Source organism: Genypterus blacodes, unplaced genomic scaffold (assembly GCF_046128005.1).
Source record: "Genypterus blacodes isolate CSIRO-AG114 ecotype Tasmania unplaced genomic scaffold, CSIRO-AGI_Gbla_v1 ptg000039l_1, whole genome shotgun sequence".
NCBI classification, from domain to species: Eukaryota; Metazoa; Chordata; class Actinopteri; order Ophidiiformes; family Ophidiidae; genus Genypterus; species Genypterus blacodes.
Window position 1 is genome coordinate 6,490,251 of NW_027466852.1, and position 18,082 is coordinate 6,508,332.

The 18,082-nt window shown below is 40.2% G+C and overlaps 2 protein-coding genes across 2 annotated transcripts in view; both read right to left on the reverse strand.

Moving 5' to 3' along the window:
• Nucleotides 1-265: 265 nt before the first annotated feature.
• fabp2 (fatty acid binding protein 2, intestinal) overlaps nt 266-18,082 on the reverse strand; it is a 154,088-nt gene continuing 136,271 nt past the window's right edge. The window contains exons 2-5 of the mRNA XM_076147740.1: nt 1,922-2,021; nt 1,414-1,586; nt 520-627; nt 266-444 (exon numbers count right to left, since the gene is read on the reverse strand). Coding sequence (XP_076003855.1) covers nt 394-444; nt 520-627; nt 1,414-1,586; nt 1,922-1,988 — 399 coding nt within the window. The 5' untranslated portion in view covers nt 1,989-2,021 and the 3' untranslated portion in view covers nt 266-393. The remainder of the gene's footprint in view (nt 445-519; nt 628-1,413; nt 1,587-1,921; nt 2,022-18,082) is intronic.
• Nucleotides 3,583-17,640, reverse strand: gucy1b1 (guanylate cyclase 1 soluble subunit beta 1). The gene is made up of 13 exons (XM_076148182.1): nt 17,542-17,640; nt 17,155-17,228; nt 15,818-15,918; nt 15,200-15,318; nt 14,677-14,874; nt 13,532-13,762; nt 13,245-13,361; nt 12,467-12,600; nt 10,898-11,095; nt 8,295-8,532; nt 7,403-7,543; nt 5,232-5,386; nt 3,583-5,122 (listed from the first exon to the last, which is right to left on the reverse strand). Exons 1-13 carry the CDS (start codon nt 17,542-17,544, stop codon nt 4,975-4,977), a joined length of 1,857 nt encoding a protein of 618 aa, XP_076004297.1. The 5' UTR covers nt 17,545-17,640; the 3' UTR covers nt 3,583-4,974.

Consider the following 18,082-nt stretch of genomic DNA (forward strand, 5'->3'; position numbering starts at 1 on the left):
AATGGAGGTGTGGCTCAAAAAAAGGGTTTACAAGGTCAGAGTGGTCTCATTTCAGATGTTTGCCTCGCCAGAGCCAGCAGACAGCAAAGTGCACCGTGATATTGTTGTGCAATGTCTTTCATTATTGTGTTACATTCTTATCTGGTTTTGCAACAATCAAATTTAATAGACTCAATTTGGCTTGTGGGCAATATGTACGATTTGTCAATAACAGTTATTACACCAATAAATCCAAGCAAACACTAACACACACACACAGAGAGGCAAAGGTTTTATGACTTTATTACTGCAAGTATCAAAATCCTGAGCCATTTAAAACTATATCACAGGCAGTGCACTTAGATGAGGGTGTGTAGTAGAGATCCATTAGGGTGCAGTGTAGACTAGTTGGATCTAAGCCCGTTTGAAGATCCTCTTTGCGTCCACGCCTTCATAGTTGTAGTTCTGTTCAGGGAGAGTTGAGTAAATATATGTTTCTGTACCATGTGGCTGTGTGAGTGTGTTGTCCACTCGTCTCACCTGTGTGAGTTCATCTCCTTCGACGGTTCTGGATGTTGTCAGTAGCTTGCCGTTGTCTTTTCTGTTGAAAAGGCCCTTCAACACATCCCCCTCCAGATTCCAGGAGCCCTGTGAGGTGACACTACACTCAGACGAGACACCCAAACAAGATCTGCAGATGTCACTGTTACAGGTGTGAAGCAGGATCAAACTGGGCACGACTGCTGACAAAACCAAAGCCCAAACTGGGCGTATTACCTGTGCTCTGTTTTAATTCTTAAAACAGTTTTTCTACAATCGAATGTGTGTTGGAAGCACTTTAAGTTGCTTGCAGTTGTGGGCAAATCGGCTATGTGAATAAAAAAAGACGTGATCGATTCATCGTTGGGTTCATTTTTCAGTTGGTGAGTCAACAGAAAAGTCCAAAGTCTGGAATGAGCGACTACTCTCTCTGAGTATTTCGGAACAAAGGCAGAGGAAGAGAGAACATCATATAACACACTTACTTTGTCTAGTGCTATTTAAAAGTACAGTCTATAGGAAACCTGTACCTCCATTTGGGCATGTTTTTACTCCAGTGGATAGTTTTGATTTTTTTTTTTAAATCCTCCACATTTATTTGATGGCTGTTGTTACCTTGACCCTTTACATTCCATATCAGAAAAACCTGCATAATTCTCATGTTGACTTGTTTTTTTTTACTTCACTGTAGCATGAAATACTCAATTTAATAGGCTGCAACACCCCAGCGACCCCAAGAGGATAAGCAGCTATGGATACTGAATGAATGAATGAATGAATGTGTAAAAAGTATTGTAATCGTGGATACTTGTTTGCAGGACTCCAGACATTCACACATTTCTACTTTTACTTGAGTACCTCTAGCACCCCTGTGGAGGCACCCTGTGTTCTTACCGATAGCTCTGTTCCGTCTGCGAGGCTGTATTCAAAGGTAACTCCCAGAGTGAAGTCCATTTCCAAAGTGCGGAAATTACTGCCCTCCTTGACGTGGAACTTGTCTCCACTCTGTTCAAGGATTATCTTCAGGTTGTCGTGAGCAGCCAGCTTCCTCTTCACCATGTTAACGCCTGTCAACACACAGACACCAAATCTCTTTAACAGACCCTAAACAATGACAGGCAGTCGTAATTACTTACAGTTCCTTCATTTGTGCAGGGTTACAGGGTACCAAATCCAAGTCATAGACATGTACAGTGTATTATTTTAAACAATGTATTCCAATATTTGCATTGCATTTTTGAGTTAGTAATATCTTGACATGTAATGATGCTGTGCTTTACCACTGGCTCTACCAGGTCTTTGAATGCAGCATTGCCCTTATTCAACTCTGGCAGCAGGTCTGCCGTTAAAGCAAATGTTGATATTACAAACACATTCCTCTATCTACTCTCTGTCTACTCACCCATTTGTTCCATGAACTTCTCATAGTTCTCACTGCGATCAACTTTCCAGGTGCCGTTGAAAGTCATGATGCTGTTGTGCTGGTGTGTGTGTGTATGTGTGGACGAAGAGTGTGACTCTGGCCCCTGCTCCTCCTTTTAAAACATACGCCCTCTTATCTCAGTACATATCTCAGTGCTGATGTGGCTGTTTAAAGCTCATGGTATCAAGTTTTTTCTCAGGGTAATATCCACAGCTGCAGCCTGTCCACCATTCTGTGATTCTAAATGCTACACATGTCTCTTTTTCAGCAGAATAATGGATATCCTGCTTTACCTGTATTTGTTTAACAAGGGTGTGGATTTGTGCTGAGTTCCATGCTTCAGCCAGCAACAAAATTCAGTGAGTAAAGTGTTACACTGCGATACGTTTCATTCAAGAGACACCACAAGAAATTGAACCCTTGAACAATCTTAGTTGTTAAGTCTTTTTTTTTTTTTTTTAATCATTTTTGTCTTTATACCTCAAGCACCCTTCACCCACATTACTTTGCATGCAGTGAAAAATATTTCTGTCACACACATTTCAATGCATGTCCGTATATTTGTAATGCAACTTGTCAAATCCTATTATCAGCTGGTGATAATAGGTCTGGGCCATAATGGGTTACCTTTAACCTTGATAACCCCATAAACGAGACCTTAGACCTTTTTAGTTAGTAGTAAGTGGAGGCATTGATTGTTTGCTCATGTCTGTATGTGAGGCACACTGACAGTTTGTGTGTGAGTTATGTGGTTTGACTTGGGTGTCAAAAAGCACAGATAACACAAAGTAAAACAACACAATTTATTTAGTCCAAACTTCAGTTTTATAAAAATTACAGAGCTTTGCTTATTAATAATATTTGCAGAACAAGAACAAGGAAAACACTCGTGAAAATGAGAAGCATTCAGAGTCCTTGTTGAAAACATTACTGAAATGTTCCAACAAAGTTCAAGTTTGTAAAAATGATGAACAAATCCACATTATCTTGTCTGCCCATCTCCTTATATGGCATTAGAAACCTTTGCCTGACCTTCACTTCCACTTCAATGAATCTCCCTCTTATCATTCAAAAGACTGCTCTTCACAGCGGTGATGCAATCGTCGGGATCAATCAGTGTAAAGCACCATGGAAGTTCATTTCTAGAACAGTTCAAACGCTTAATAATGTGATGATTTGTTTTATAAAACTAGCGCTGTATAAATTGCATTTTTAAGTAAAACATTACTGATGTGTTCATTTTGTGTTGTGCTCTTCTTTCTTTAGATAATTCTCGGGTTCCTTACAGCATTTGAGGGTTCAAGAAGAGTTTTTCACTTATTGTCTGTCACTATGAAGGTCAGACGTTACTTTAGTGACAATAACAGCAGCAGTCTGGATTTTCCAATTCTGGGATTGTAATCCTTTAACTAACCACTAGAGGGAAGACTTTACAAAATAACCCGTTTTCCCAAACTATTCATGTGAACCTCAGCCTTTAATAATCATTTTGCTTGAATTATTCAAACATTGTTGTTAAGTGAAACATAATGTAAAGAAACTAGTAAACAGCTTTATATTATTACAGAGAATAAAAGTTGTAACAAGAAGGTTGTATTAAGGTATTTGTTGAGCACAAAACAATCAGTAGCAAAGGCGTTTAAAAATATTTTTTATTTGTTAATCCCCTCAACAGATAAAACAAACATGGCTTATGATCATAGAAATGCACTGGTACAGCACAAGAGCCACCTGTTAGTTTTATTACACAGGACGAAGCTGGATGGTTGGAGGGGATTCCTCACAATTAAACTTGATGTGTAATACTAATTTTAAAAAAATTATTGTGGCGAAAAAGCATTATAAATATGTATGTGAAAATATTTTTTTGTTTATTTTATGGCACTGAAGGGTCTTGGTTCTTTATGACATTGGCACCATGACATTCTTGGCACAACATAAAATCATAAATACAAATACATAATGACAATAAATATGGATATTGTTACGAACATCTCAACAACAAACAACTTTAGTGAAAATAATACCAATTTCATTTTATAATATTAATTTCATATTGGCATAGAGTCAATGTCAATAACTAGAGGTGTAATATATATTAAATAAACTACTGTATAGTGCTCACTCAATTATGGAACCATTTTAATATTTTTAGTAATAGCTGAGTGATGATATAGATTTACCTATGATTTAAACACTGCATCAGTTTTGGCTGTATGAAATAAACAACCACGTAAAACTAGAAAGTATAATTTTGTGAATTACTGTAAATGATGAACTTGTGTATATACAATATATGAATATACAATAACTTCTATATGTTTTGATTCTGTGAGGCAAATACAGAGAAACACTGGAGGAGCTTCCTGAAGGACACTTACTGTGTTGCAGCTCAACAAATTATTTAGTGATCTGAATGTCAGCGACATATTCAGTGTATGACATCATGACTCTCACACCCTATTGGCACCAGAAGGTCGCTCAAAAGTTCGCCTAAATTGGACACAAACATTTTATCCAATTTTTCTGTGACTATTCAACATTTACATCTATTTTAATTAAACTTATTTAGTTTAGTTTACTACCACTACATTATTACATCAGTCATTTTAGGACATAAGAGTGAAGACTATCAGCATTTTTTTGGCAACATCACCGGACAAAAATATCGAAGGGTAAAAATGTTTTGCTTACGAAAATCAGCCCAGTAATAGCACGCATTAAGGACAAGATGAGTGTATTTTAAAAAGAAAAAATCAAATGAAAAAGTATGAAAATTGAGCCTAACTACTCACGAGCCACTGCATGATTGGAATGTTGATGCTAAAAAATATGCTGTGACAGATTATGAGTACACAAAAATAAGCAGAGAGTGCACTAGAATAATTTCAGACAACTGTGCTTCATCACAATAAAAATATCTGCATGTCTGTGGATAGATTTCACCAAAATAAACAGATTTTCACTAAAGGCTGGACGACACTGAAGCTTCCATCAGTGAAGCATTTTTGCTAATGTCATTTTATAAAAACTTAATCATTGCCTGTGTTGAACTCTGTCTCTGTGTGTTTCCTGGACAGGAAGAACACCTTCATCGGGTCCTTCTTTCCTTTCATGGTGATCGGGCCCCGATAATCCAAATGAAAATGAGGGTCGGCGTTCTCGGCAGACTGCAAACACCTGGAACATAATTTCAACATCATCACAATTAAGATTCCCACTTCTAAACCATTTTACGTCAACATGATTTCCCAAAATTCATTTAAAAACCTGATATGTTTCCTCTTACCGGTAAGTATATTCTGAGATGTTGATCTTTCCCTTTTCACCGGTAGTTTCTGTGCGACTTGTGAGGTTGACCGTATTGCCAAAAAGACAATATCTTGGCATCCTCTGGCCAATCACTCCAGTCACCACTTCTCCTGTGTGGATCCCAATAGTGATCTGGCAAGGAAGAACAATAATTCATATTGAGAGTATTCCAATATATATCACAGCATTCTTCTTTTACAACATCCTGATTATTAGTCGGATTTTTATTGGTATGTGGCTTCAAAAAATTCAGTTCTGATCCTCTGATCATGAGTGACAGGTTGCTCATCATAACAAGCCAGTGACTATAGCAGCTGATTCTACATCTAACTGCTAAACACATAGGAAAAGGTCTTACAATAATGTTCACAGCCATTTTTATTCTTTTTTCCCCCTAAAGTCACATCTATCATTAGCCAGTACTAAAATATGGAAGTTGTACATGGAAAAAAGTCTGATAGGGTTTCTTGTTCTCATTCAGTAATGAGAAACAAAGTTAAAGTAGAACTGATAGCACAGCAGTGTACTTGCCAAACATCAGAAAAACATGTCAGAGCCTCACTGATATCTGGCTGAAAAATAACCTGAAAGGTCTAAAGTATAAGCAGTATATTATCTTGTAGCAGTACATGATGACAGCATTTATCGTTTCATCCATCCATTTCAAAACTGCGCCTGCAGTAAATGCTCGATTTGAGCTTGAAAAACACGTCCTAACATTTGCACAAGCCTTTGTGAGAGCTAAAGCAAGGACCAAGTAAATGGTTTGGGCTCCACAGAGACAGAGATAATAAATTAGAAGCTGAATGCTTCCTTCAGTCTGCTGGCCCAAATTCCTACTGCTATCTGCTGAAAAGGTGCAACATTTGGTGGGCGGTTACAAGATTAGTTTAGCCAGAAATCACTCCATGAACAAAATTAGATGGACCGTTTCTGATTTTCTATACATTAACAATGCCAAAAATAGGCCTGAGCATTTTACAGAATCCCCAGACTAATATTTACGCTTCAACTTGTAGGCACTTGAGCGCTTGTTGTCTTCAGAGCATGAACACACTCTGAGTGTCTGGGACAAATGAGAATCTATTTTTAACCCCGGGATCGTGAGATGATTTGAGTTGGTTTCTGCAGCTGAGCTGGACTCCTCCTCAGCCAATGCCATGTCCCAAAATAAACAGCCTTTTGTTAAGCAGACATGATTTTCCAAAGTTAAGTCTCAACGGTCATTGATACAATAACAAACTGAAACAGTCAGCTAAACAAAAGACTGCTGTTTTTCATCTAGCTTATCACTGCTTCTTACTTCAGCATGGAAGTATGTCCAGATGTGTAATTACTATTCTGAAATCACAGATCAAATAAATCTGAGGCTGAGGTGTGTGTCATATTAGGTTTGAAGTCATAAAGAAACATCTGGCAGCTACAAAAGAGGTTTGACAATTGACACTTTGATATGTTAATTTCACATGCAACATTAATAAATTAACAACTCTGCAAAATTGACACAGTGACACACAACACGAGTACTGTTCATCTGAGAACAACATCAAACGATTCTGTGCCCATTAAGATTTAAGGTTATCTATCAACATTGATTGAAAGCTCTTTAGGTGTCCCAAAGGGCTCCGTTTCAGGCCCTCTGTTGTTCAGCATTTCCATTCATCAGATGTCTCAGGATCTTGTCCAATATTTTAAGAACGTAGATGTTATTACTGATTGCAGCTTAACATTCAAGAAACAGCAGACAACACTGGTGCATGGGGGAAATGTAATCTGGTTGAAAATCAGTTTTGACTGTTTCCCTGTATCATTAAATTAATGTGTGGCTGTTTAAACATATGTGAAGTTTATCATAAAGAATTTGTCAGGAGTATTTCAACTCAATCATTTTCTGTGCCCTAAGAATCATAATAACAATAACACTTTTTATTTTGAAAGCAGGGCATCACAAGGAATCTGTGTCTGCATATATCTATATTATTTATATACTCGCACCTGTTTCAGACTTGTCACAAATGAACTCATGTGAAGAAGAGCAACGCTGAGAAGTCTGCGTTGTTTGTTTGGTGAATAATCCAAGTAAGAGCTGTAAAGTGTGTGTACTAAAGCGTGTTCCTCTCAAGGTGAGAATCGTAACCGACATCATACCTGTACCGGTTCGTCGTCTACTTCCACTTGTCCAGCAATCTCCATCATGTCGAGGGCGAGGTGGCAGATTGACTTGGCGTGATGTGTGCATGGCTCCGGCAGGCCACTCACAGTCATATACTTATCGCCCACTGTTTCCACCTGCGACAAGAACAACATTGTTTTAAATCATCACGCCATCCATTGACACCTGAACCGTATTTGTGTTTTCCTTTATATTGGATTTCTTTGTGTAAAATCATCTGATTCTTCTGTACAACAAAGGGTTTGTTTTTATTCCACTGTGCAACCAGAAATAAACTGAAACACCCCGAGATAAACACTTAAACACTTACATCAGCTTTAAGACATTCAGGGCCTCTCTGAGTCCTTCTAAAACCCCGGGACCACCTAGCCATTGAGCTCGTAGAGTAAATATTACTTCTTTTGGTGACCCAGTGCCTGAAGCCCATCCCCTGGAAGTGCAGAGGTCTGTTTGACTTCTTAAAGTGCATTCTTGTCTGAAAGCCTGGAGTGTAAATCTGCTGTGCTGAGCCTATAAAACGCTGCAGTCCCTCTGTAAAACTACACTGTTTAGAATGTACTGCTCTTCTTATGGTGAAAAACTCAAGCCAATTGATATAAATACTGTCTTCCTGACTTGTATGTTCCTATATTACATAACATTATTCACAGTGTCCTGTCGCTGGTGCGTTTGAGTGGCAGAAGCAGCAGAGAACATAGCAGTTTAAAAACACAGGTTTGTGAGTTTATATCATCGAAGGGAAAACACAGAGACGTACACGTTCATCATTATCACTTTGCTGCGCACATGCCTGCATTTCTATTCCTTTATTTAGAGAAATGTATCAAAATGCAGGATACGGTGTCATGGTAAAATCATGCTTCCAACCTTGTATACATAAGGGTTCTTCCGAGAGTCTGTCAAGATGTCGAAGCGTGTGTAAACATCATTGAGCAGGTTGACTATCTTGATGGCTCCCTCGGCTGAGGCGTGCTTGCTGCAGAAGACGTTGAATCCGACGATGCCGCTGAAGAGGATGGTCACGTTGTCGTAGCGCTTCGCCGGGACGGGCCGTTTGTGTCGCAACTCGTTGGCGACAGATGGTGGCAGAACAGAATAGAGCAATCTACACGGAAGCAGAGAGTCAGACATTTTGTGAAGTGAAGCAGCAGATTAATGGGCTGAGGCCTCCTAAAGTCCATCCTTTGGATCAGTGTTTTACTTGCTCACCCACCACCTTTTGGTCATTTCTCAGTGCAAGCTGTTCTCAGATGGGAGGGTGGTGTTTCTATGGTAACCAGCCAGTTAGATCATGGCTGCCTGTTCACAGCAAAACACCTTGCATGATGCATCATAATTTAAGGAGTTGGGATACTTACACGCAGACGGCGCACAATAATCAATATGTTCTAATACACTATATTTACAGAAAAAAACAAGATTATATGTTTACCATATAGACACATACACATGCCTCCTTACATGACATTTAAGTCAAATAGAAACAGGTCTACACACTAGCTATCAGGTTTACACATAAAATATGGTGTCACATGTATAAAAAGCTATTTTTAATGAGAGCAAAAGTGCCCAATGTGTTTTAAAATACTTTTAGCCATCATGGCACCAACCCTAAGATGAAAAGGATAAAACAGAAAACAGATCATTCCTTAATCTCTGAATCTAAAGCCACAAATTTCCTTTATTGTCAAAAGTAGGGGTCAGACTACTTACATAAACCTGAAGTTCGGCTATTAAACAGCAGATTGAGGAGCATAAGCTACCATTAGGGCTTCGGTCTTTTAGGATCAAATTCACATTTTAAGCCATAAAATGTTTTTACGGGCTGAGTCTACTTCATCTAAGTCTCAGAGGTTTGAGGAGCAGAAAGCAATTTAAGGTGCTTGAGTGGCTGCACCTTAGCCGACATAAAGCCAAAAAATTGTTACGTAACCATCTCAGACTTGAAAGTTGACTAATGATATTAATTAAAGAGCCCAAATCCATTTACTGTCTGGCGTATTTCTTCAAATAGAAGCAAAGATTGTTTTCCAGCATCAGTTTGGTAGATGTCTGACCATCAGCACGGTAAGACCCTTTATATTTACATTGGAAGGAAAGCCAGCGCCATGTTAACTGTGAAAAGCAGTGAAGGTGCAGCGGCGCTCTTAAATATTTAGAGAGCAGCCATGAATTCTAATCAACGTTCGGGGGCCTGAGTCATCTCCTCAGGCGCGCTCAGACTGAAGAATGGCGAAAAAATAATTATATCGGAATCCAACGGCAGAGCAAAACTCTGTTCCTACGAGTAGATAGGGACCGCTCTTAATAAAGACCACGTTCCACCTCCACGTTCCTCTCCAGCTGTCACCCGCTGCTGTGCCAAATTACTATGACAGAGGCTGAGACCAAACTAAGTGAGAACAGAGATCGAAGAGAAGCGTCGGCCGCTGTCTCCTCTACTGGGGGACAACAATAGACTCTGACCCTCGGTGGTCCTGTGCACTGTGCTGGACTGAGACCTGCTAGCGGCGAAATCCACCATGTTTCTTGTTTCGGCTCCTTAAAAGGGAATATTTGTGGTGCCTTCTCTTTTTTTCCCTTAAACATGAACTAATGAACTGTCTTTGCCACTATTTTTTCCAATAAAGGCAGACAGAACAAACATGACAGCAGTGTTATGTTGCCTTTCTCACAGTCTCCTAACCCCTAAACTGCTCACAAACATCGGGCCGGACCCGCAGGTACATTTCATTACGCAGTCATAACTGTCATTAAAATTCCGCTTTTCATGTTCAGTTACTGCAGCGGAACATTGATACATTTTGAGTAATTTAGTTGTAGTAGTAGTAGTGTGCAAATTTACTGTAAAATATATTCACACTTCTTCTTCTAGTGTTCATATTCAGATTTGGCTGGACATGTCTCCTTCTTGGTTCCCTTGGTAATGTCTTTTTGCGTCATAAATAGTTATATGCGTAAAGTAATATATGTGATTAGTCTGTAGGCAAATGTACTTCAATACATAAACCAAGTTAGAAAGACGGATAAATCCATCAGATAGCTTTAACCGGATTAAAATTGAGGAGAATTGCTGGGGGCGGGGCTTCTTTTTCTCAACACGCAGCCCGCTGAGTATTGTTTACACAGCTGAGAAACACAGTAAATGTCAGAGTTTGACTTGATGGATTTAGAACGTTTTCCTGAGCTCCTCATTCTGCAAAGCTGAAAGGCAGGAAAAAGTATTAGACAAACTGTTATAAAGGCACCCTGAGTGGCTCTGTTTGAAACTTTAGCTTGAAACCCGGTATAATTTTGTCGCAGGGCTTTAAAACAAGGCATACGTGTATAATTAGCGCTGACTGAATGAGTTTAGGAACAGTTATGTAATTTGTAAGAATGTGATTCAATGAAGTCATCGGCATAATGTGGAACCGGATGATGCCTCCAAACCAGAGAACGGCGATAAAATCAAATTGTTGTGCTCCAACCTGTCTGTCTTCTTCTTCTCGTCCTCCAGGGCTCGGAGTGTGTGCTGCAGACGATCGGTCAGGATTTCCAGCTCTTGGGTCAGCTTGTACTCCTCGCGAAACTGCTCGCCCAGCAGCACCAGGTCGCGCGTGGCGTCGTGCAGAGGGATGTCGCTCAGGTAGAGACCCCTTCGTGTTAGATCATCCAGGTTCATGACACTGTGCCCCATGACAGAGAAGGGCAAACAGGAGGGCAGATGTGTGAACCCTAATGCAACTAAAGGTTACTTGGGATCGTTTCAACAGATACATTCACGTCATATGAAACAATCAAATTATTTATTGACTTTCTTGTAAATCAACTATGAGATTACTTGCTTCAGTGCTGCTCTGTCGAATCCAGTGTTATTTTTGCAGGAAAAATTGCAGAATTATGACTCTGGGCACGAGTTAAAGGGGATATTTGTTTCTAGTTCGAGCCAGTAATTAATCTTGATAAATTAAACAAAACACTGGACCCCCTGTGATGTCTGGGTTCGACTGCGTGGTCTCCAGACGAAATGCTCTTATTAAATTTGACAGTCTGGGTCTTGTCAGGTGAATGTTTCTGTTTCACTCCCTGTTATTTCCTTTCAGACAGCAACCTTCTGAGAAAACACTGATCTCGTCCTCTAAGTGTCTTCGATCTGACAGTACAAGAACTCTTGAACTCCTCTCGCCTGCATCTGACATTTCACAAAAATGTCTGATTGGTTACACAAGGGCCTCAGAGGCTAATGGAGGTCACAACACAACAACCGATGCAATTACCAGCCTGCAGGTTTCATTACTTCTCAGTGTTTTTGTCTCTGACCATGTGGCTGCACAGGGTAAACACAAACATGCATTCAAGATGGCAAAGTAATTGATTATGTGACTACATGTAATATAGATTGTTCTCTCTGATATGAGCAGTTGCCTTGTCGCCATAACCTGCAGTAACAAGTAACAGAGGTTCTTTGTAATTGTTCTGCATATTATACATTTAGTGATATTGAATCAGCAGTAAGTAAACACGTACATATTGTATTAAATTGTGAGTTGTAAAAACACACCGATACAATTAAAGATGCTGCATTCAAAATCATAATGTCAGTAACATGCAAAATTACTCAAGTATTTTTAAAGTAAAAGGTAACATTATGGAGAATGATTCCTTTTATCTTACATCTTAAAAAATCTTGACGTAATGACAAAAATGCAAAATGCAGCAACATTAAACTACAAAGAATCTCTAGAGGCATTAGAGACATAAGCAAATCATACAGGTACACAGCAGCAGTTATAAAATAAAATTGTACTTAAGTATAGTAACTGGAGTACATGTACTTAGTAACTTCCCCCTCTGGTGTGTGTGTGTGTGTGTGTGTGTGTGTGTGTGTGTGTTGGTGCCGTGTAGACATTCACCGCAATAAATTGATTCTTTGACATTTCTAATTTCCAGATTTGTGTCTTTTCCAGAGATGCCAGACGTTTTGGATGATACTCATCCAGACGCTGAATTCAAATCGGAGTGTTGCCGTCGCAGCTCGTGTCAGACTGAGGGCCTACCTGGGTGAGCAGAGGAAAAGGATGTTCTCCGCCTCCGGTAAGTAAATCATCTGTCCCTTCAGTCGGAGGCAGCTGATCTCCACCCCCGTCAGCTCGTCCTCGTTCTCCACCGTCTCCACGTTCAGCAGGCCCTCCTGTGAGCCACACAGATGCCGCAAAGTCATATTTCAAAAGAGATTTGGCCGTAAATCTCCTTCAAAATCGGTTTGTTTCATTTCGCAGGAAGAATCGCAGTTCACCGGAGGATACTTTGAGATTTTAGGAGTCTCGAGGGAAATTATTTTGTATTTCTTCATTTTTCTACTTTATCTCATCTGTTCTTTATCTATCTGTCATTTTCCCTCTCAGGGGAGTTGGCAGGGCAGAGCACTAGAGACCAGTTTGTCACAGTGAATACAAGTACACACGTATGACTACACAAGCTCAACGGCTTCTTCATCCTTCTTTGCTTTCCTACCATATATTACCATTTGGTTTGACATGTCTATTTGAATTCATCTAAATTTGCTTCCCTCCTTTTAGGTCACAAACAATTTTCCCAGATTTGTCTGCCCTTGTATGATAATATTAGAGTCTTTTGTCAGGTCACAGTGACCTTTGCGGTCCATGTTACACGAAGAGTTTAGCACTTTGATCCTCATTGACAGAGTTTGTTGAAAACACATCGAGTCAAATTGTACTGCAACTACTCAAAGGGGAAGTCAGGAGGCTCATCCATGTCACTCTTCAAGCTGATGAACACATTAAATCCACAGTGAAGTGTATCAATAATATCTACCTTGCTTCTCAGAACGAAGACGGTGTTGATGTGTGAAAGGATGCCGTGAAAACTGAAGTCAATATGAGGCCGGACCAAAGAAAAGACTGAGGGCAGGATGCAGGAGCCCGGCTGCAGCTGCGGAATCAAACCGAAATTCACATATTTTAGTCACATAAAATAACAAATGGCTCTTTATGAACTTTGTTAGATGGATTTTGTCCCTTCTTGCAGAATTCTAAACAGCAGTCGCCCATATAAGTTCTGCAGCTTTAATGTCTGTAATGTGTGTGAAATAGGATGCACACCTGGGGCAGGACTCGATAGATGGCGTTCCCACACTGAGTGAGCATCAGGTCCTTGTCAAACATGAGGTGGAACGGGAAGGCCTTGCAAAACGTGTACGGGCTGATCCGTGTCTCCTGCGTGCCGTTGTCCTCGAAGCCGTCCAGGTCTTCGTAAAACGCCTCCTCCTCAGATTCCTTCTCCTCGATCAGGAACTTGATGTGGTCGCACTCCTCGCTTTTCGGCTGGATCATCTGCAGCGTCAGCAAAGTTAATGATGCGATTGAATATTGACGTTGGAGTTAGAAAAATTTTGATGTCACAGTCAACCATGCCAATATCGGACATGAATACTTTGTCTATTATTATCACATTAAGACAATGTACAACAATATTGTTCTGTAGGTTTATGGGCATAAGGCTTGCTGACGTCAAGCTGCTGTCTTGGCACACTGTTGCTGTGGCAACAGTGGCTAATATTTCCAGAAATTGGGTGTCACATTTGGAGCGTCTGCCATTTTCTGTTCTTTCATTACACACACAATTGTTGAAAAATTATCCTGTCTCTACAATATGATTAGGTTTGATAGCAAATGTCACTTGGTTCTGAGATAAAGAGGAAACTCCGGCGAGTTGTCCACAGGCTGCAGATATCACGCGACACAATTACGGCTCTAGATTTCAGGCTGGGATTTTAACAAACAAACAACAATCATGGCGACAGACAGTAAAGCAGATGTTAGTGATGCAAAGTAGCTGAGACAAAATGAGATGAGCAAGGTTGAATTAGATGAAACAAGCTAAAAATGTTCTTATCTAAAAACGTGTGGTCGGCGGTATATTGGAGTGCGGCTGCTTGGAGGCAAAACTTAAAATAAAACTGTTAAAAGCTTGAAAGCGTCCTGACATCTGCAACTACAGCCTCTATAACTTAAGATCTAAAAATATCCTCTGACTCACAGACATTAACCAAAAATCTCAGTGCTGAACTGAAGTCATGGCACACAGCTCTGCTCTCAATTGGGTATTTTGGGATTGGGCTGATATTAAAACCATAATCTCTCATTACAGTCTGACACAGATATACATCAGACAGTTGAAAACTTTGCTAAAAAGTTGTTGGAAACGGTTCAAACGCAAAGTGCTGGGTTCCTGCCGTTAAACAGACCTTCATCTCGATCTCTGTTCCGTGAATTTGCTGAGCGACCGTTTTAATGATGCCTATCACGATGTCCTGCAGGCCTTCCCTCTCTGAGTAGTAGTGAAGGATCAGGTTGTTGCCTTTCTCTGCGTCGGTGCAGCGGAACGAAGGAGCCCTCATCCCGGGATAAATGGTACCCAGGTGGTCGTGAAGAGCGTCCAGATTCTGAAAATGAGTTCAAATTGATGAAGTTCAAATAACATCCGATTAAAAGTCAGATTTTGCAGTGAATTCTATTTAATGGAATCGCCGTGATCACAAGCTTGACTTAAAGAGGAGAAGAGCATTCTTGCAAATTTTGAAATCGAGTTCAGTTTTGGTGTAATTGACGTTTGACGGACCTCCAACATGGACTAATAGCAAACCATGTTGGCAGGACTAAGCTGTGATGTTGTTATGTGGCGTCTGGCGCTGCCCCTCCAAATCCTTTAATCCTCCAAATTAAACTTGCTGTGCCAAATTTGTAGCGCGCCGAGAGGAGATCACGTACCTGCAAGAACTCGCGGACATTCGAGCCCAAAACTCGCAAGATGGTGTCGTAGCCCGACTCTTGGCAAAACTCAAAGAACATCTTCCCGAACATCTGCAAAATGGCGCCAGCTTCGATCTCTGAAATATATACATAAAGAAAGACATATGATGACCTCATCAATCAATAACCTGTGGGACAGGGTGAATTTAGCATCATTTATAGTGTCGGAGCTTTCTGATACTGCACTGTGAGAGCACGTACCACACACACACATTTCTGAAGCAGTGTGTGTGTGTCCGGGAGCTCCACAGCTCACACAGACGCATCACTCACACTTCAGCCACTGGCTGACAATATTATGACTGCCTGTACCATAAATCATCTCATCTCACATCAAAACTCAACAAAGCTGACCTCTGCTTTATATATTCATTTTTTATTTGGAAGTCAGAGGTGCGGACGGATGAAAACAGTAAAAGTGTTTCAAATTTAACTGTTTGTCCCAAAACAACAACCACATGCTTCACCTGTGACTTGCTGACATATTTGCAGTGTTACTGATCGTTGCTATAGCGATACTACAGGTCATGTGCGTGCATGCAAAACATCTTGACATGAAACGCCTCGGTCACTTACTCAGGACTTTACTTGCAGCAGCGACGAGATCGTACGTTTTGGTATCTTCGTATATGATTCTGACCAGGAACTGACCCTCAATGTCCAGCTGAGCTTCTCTCCTGAAACACAATAAAGCTGGTGAATGTGTGTGTTTGTGTGTGTGTGTGTGTACAACAGTATAGTCAGATATAGTCACCCAGCATACAATTCAATATCAGCTCTTGTCTTTATTTTGTTGCCAGTCTATGTGAGTTTTCTTGTTTTATACCCCCAAAAATTACCCTTTAAACATACAACAGGTCCATCCTGTACTCCATCTTACAGTAATGGCGCCTTGGACTGCTTGTGTTGTTTCAAAGCTGCGTTGTTACTCAGCTGCACATAAAAAGCTTTGAATGAATCAGAGCTCCTTTGGTTTAATTAGCATTGTTATTGTTTCTGTTCAAAGTGTTCCTTTGCTATTAATCAATAATCGGCTCATTAAATACAAAATAAAAAAACTTAAAGATCTCCTTATAACTACTATTAAACTAAGGAGAAGAAGAAGTGATTTACAGAGCTGAACAGAAAGCACCTGAATAAACACGTAGAACTCACGAGATATTTCACAAACAAAACAACTCATCAAAATATGAAAATAGACCTAGCACATCAAATTACGATGAGTTACATTTTGCTGAGATAACATTAAGTGGGACGTCTTTTTTTCTTCTTCTTCTTCTTCTTTTTTGGTGACCTCTTTGAGAATATTTACACAAGGCAGCTGCGGGTGTGTTGTGTTGTTTTTTTTTTACTCAGGGTCAAGTCTAGGTCAGCTAAGGCTAAGATGAAAAATAAACTCAGACTGAGTCAAATATGTCATGAGAAAGGAACAAACTGTTAACGACCACAGGATTGACCAATAAGCTGCACAAAAAATGGCAATTCTGTAGGTTTCCTTGGCTGTAGGGAAGGTTTACTAATATTACCAGGAGCTGGAATGGACCGGTGTGGACTGAGACACAGAATATCCACCATCTAGATACATTTAATCATTTTGTGGGACATAATTCTAATTATAGTCATCTCGCCCTGTTACTGTGGGTCTGTGTCCCTGCTGGAATGGATCTGTGTTTCAGTGTCAGCCTGCAGTGTTCTGGTTGATGATTAAAAGCGGAGTCAGACTTGCTGAAAACACACAGAACAGACAGTGTGTGCCTGTGTGTATGTGCGTGTGCGTGTTTGCGTGTGTGTGCAGATGGTGTATAAGCTGTAGGCCTGTGTTGTAGCCTTGGTGGTTCTGGTTGGCTACAGTGTAACCTGTGATACCAGAAGGAAGGAATAGTAAACACACACACACACACTTGCAAACTCACTTGATGTCTTCCCACACTTCTGGGCCATAATTCCTTAAAACCAGGAGCTCCAAGGCGTGATTCACAAAACCATACTGGGAGATTAAAGGAAAACACACATATATTATTTGACATAAAATAACACACACACACACTACCTGCACACATATACGTGTTTTGATAGCTACTAATTATGCTCAACAAACGTGTCAGTACGACAAATACACACGTGCAGATTTCTTCCACCTGTTAATGGGCAGAGAAGGCTGGTTATGGTCATGGACATTGTTGTATAACAGCTAAATAGTGCTCTCCTGCGAGGAAATGTCAAACGCATCAAACATTGCGGCGCAAAGCAAACAGCGTATTACAGCAGCAGCGGCTTATATGAAAACGTCGTGTACAAACCATGATGGCGGCTGCGCTTGTTTTCCCGTATTTAGAAGCAGAAATCGCAGAACAACCTTCATCGCTTGGTAGAGATGCTGCTCGGTGCCTGCGCGTCCATTCCCGTTTTTTTCTTCAACGGGGGATTGACAATGACGCAGTCCAATAACAGAGCGGGACATATTTTACGTAATTAATTTCTAACCAATGAGAATAAAGCTTTTATTCTAGGGGGGCGGGGGGAGAGGGGTTGTCACACAGATGGTCAACTTCAGTCTCTGCAGCCACATTTGATGGGGCTGAACATGTTTTCAATATTATAATTAACGTTCCCTGCGTATCTAACACGTGTGCAGAATACAATTTCCAAAATTTGCGAAGTAATTGCTTATGTATGTATGTATACATATACATATATAATGTATATATCTCTGTGTGTGTATAAATATAGCATGCTATATATATGTATATGTTGTATGTATATCATATCTCTCTCATTCTCTCCCTCTGTCTCTCTCTCTCTCTCTGTATGTATAGATATATACATATGTATATACTGTAT

What these genes read in the sequence shown, in the direction of transcription:
- gucy1b1 (XM_076148182.1), bottom strand. An exon ending in TGCTGCAAGTAAAGTCCTGA is followed by an intron (nt 15,319 to 15,817) that starts GTAAGTGACCGA and finishes TATATATTTCAG; the next exon opens with AGATCGAAGCTGGCGCCATT. An exon ending in ATGTCCGCGAGTTCTTGCAG is followed by an intron (nt 14,875 to 15,199) that starts GTACGTGATCTC and finishes ACTCATTTTCAG; the next exon opens with AATCTGGACGCTCTTCACGA.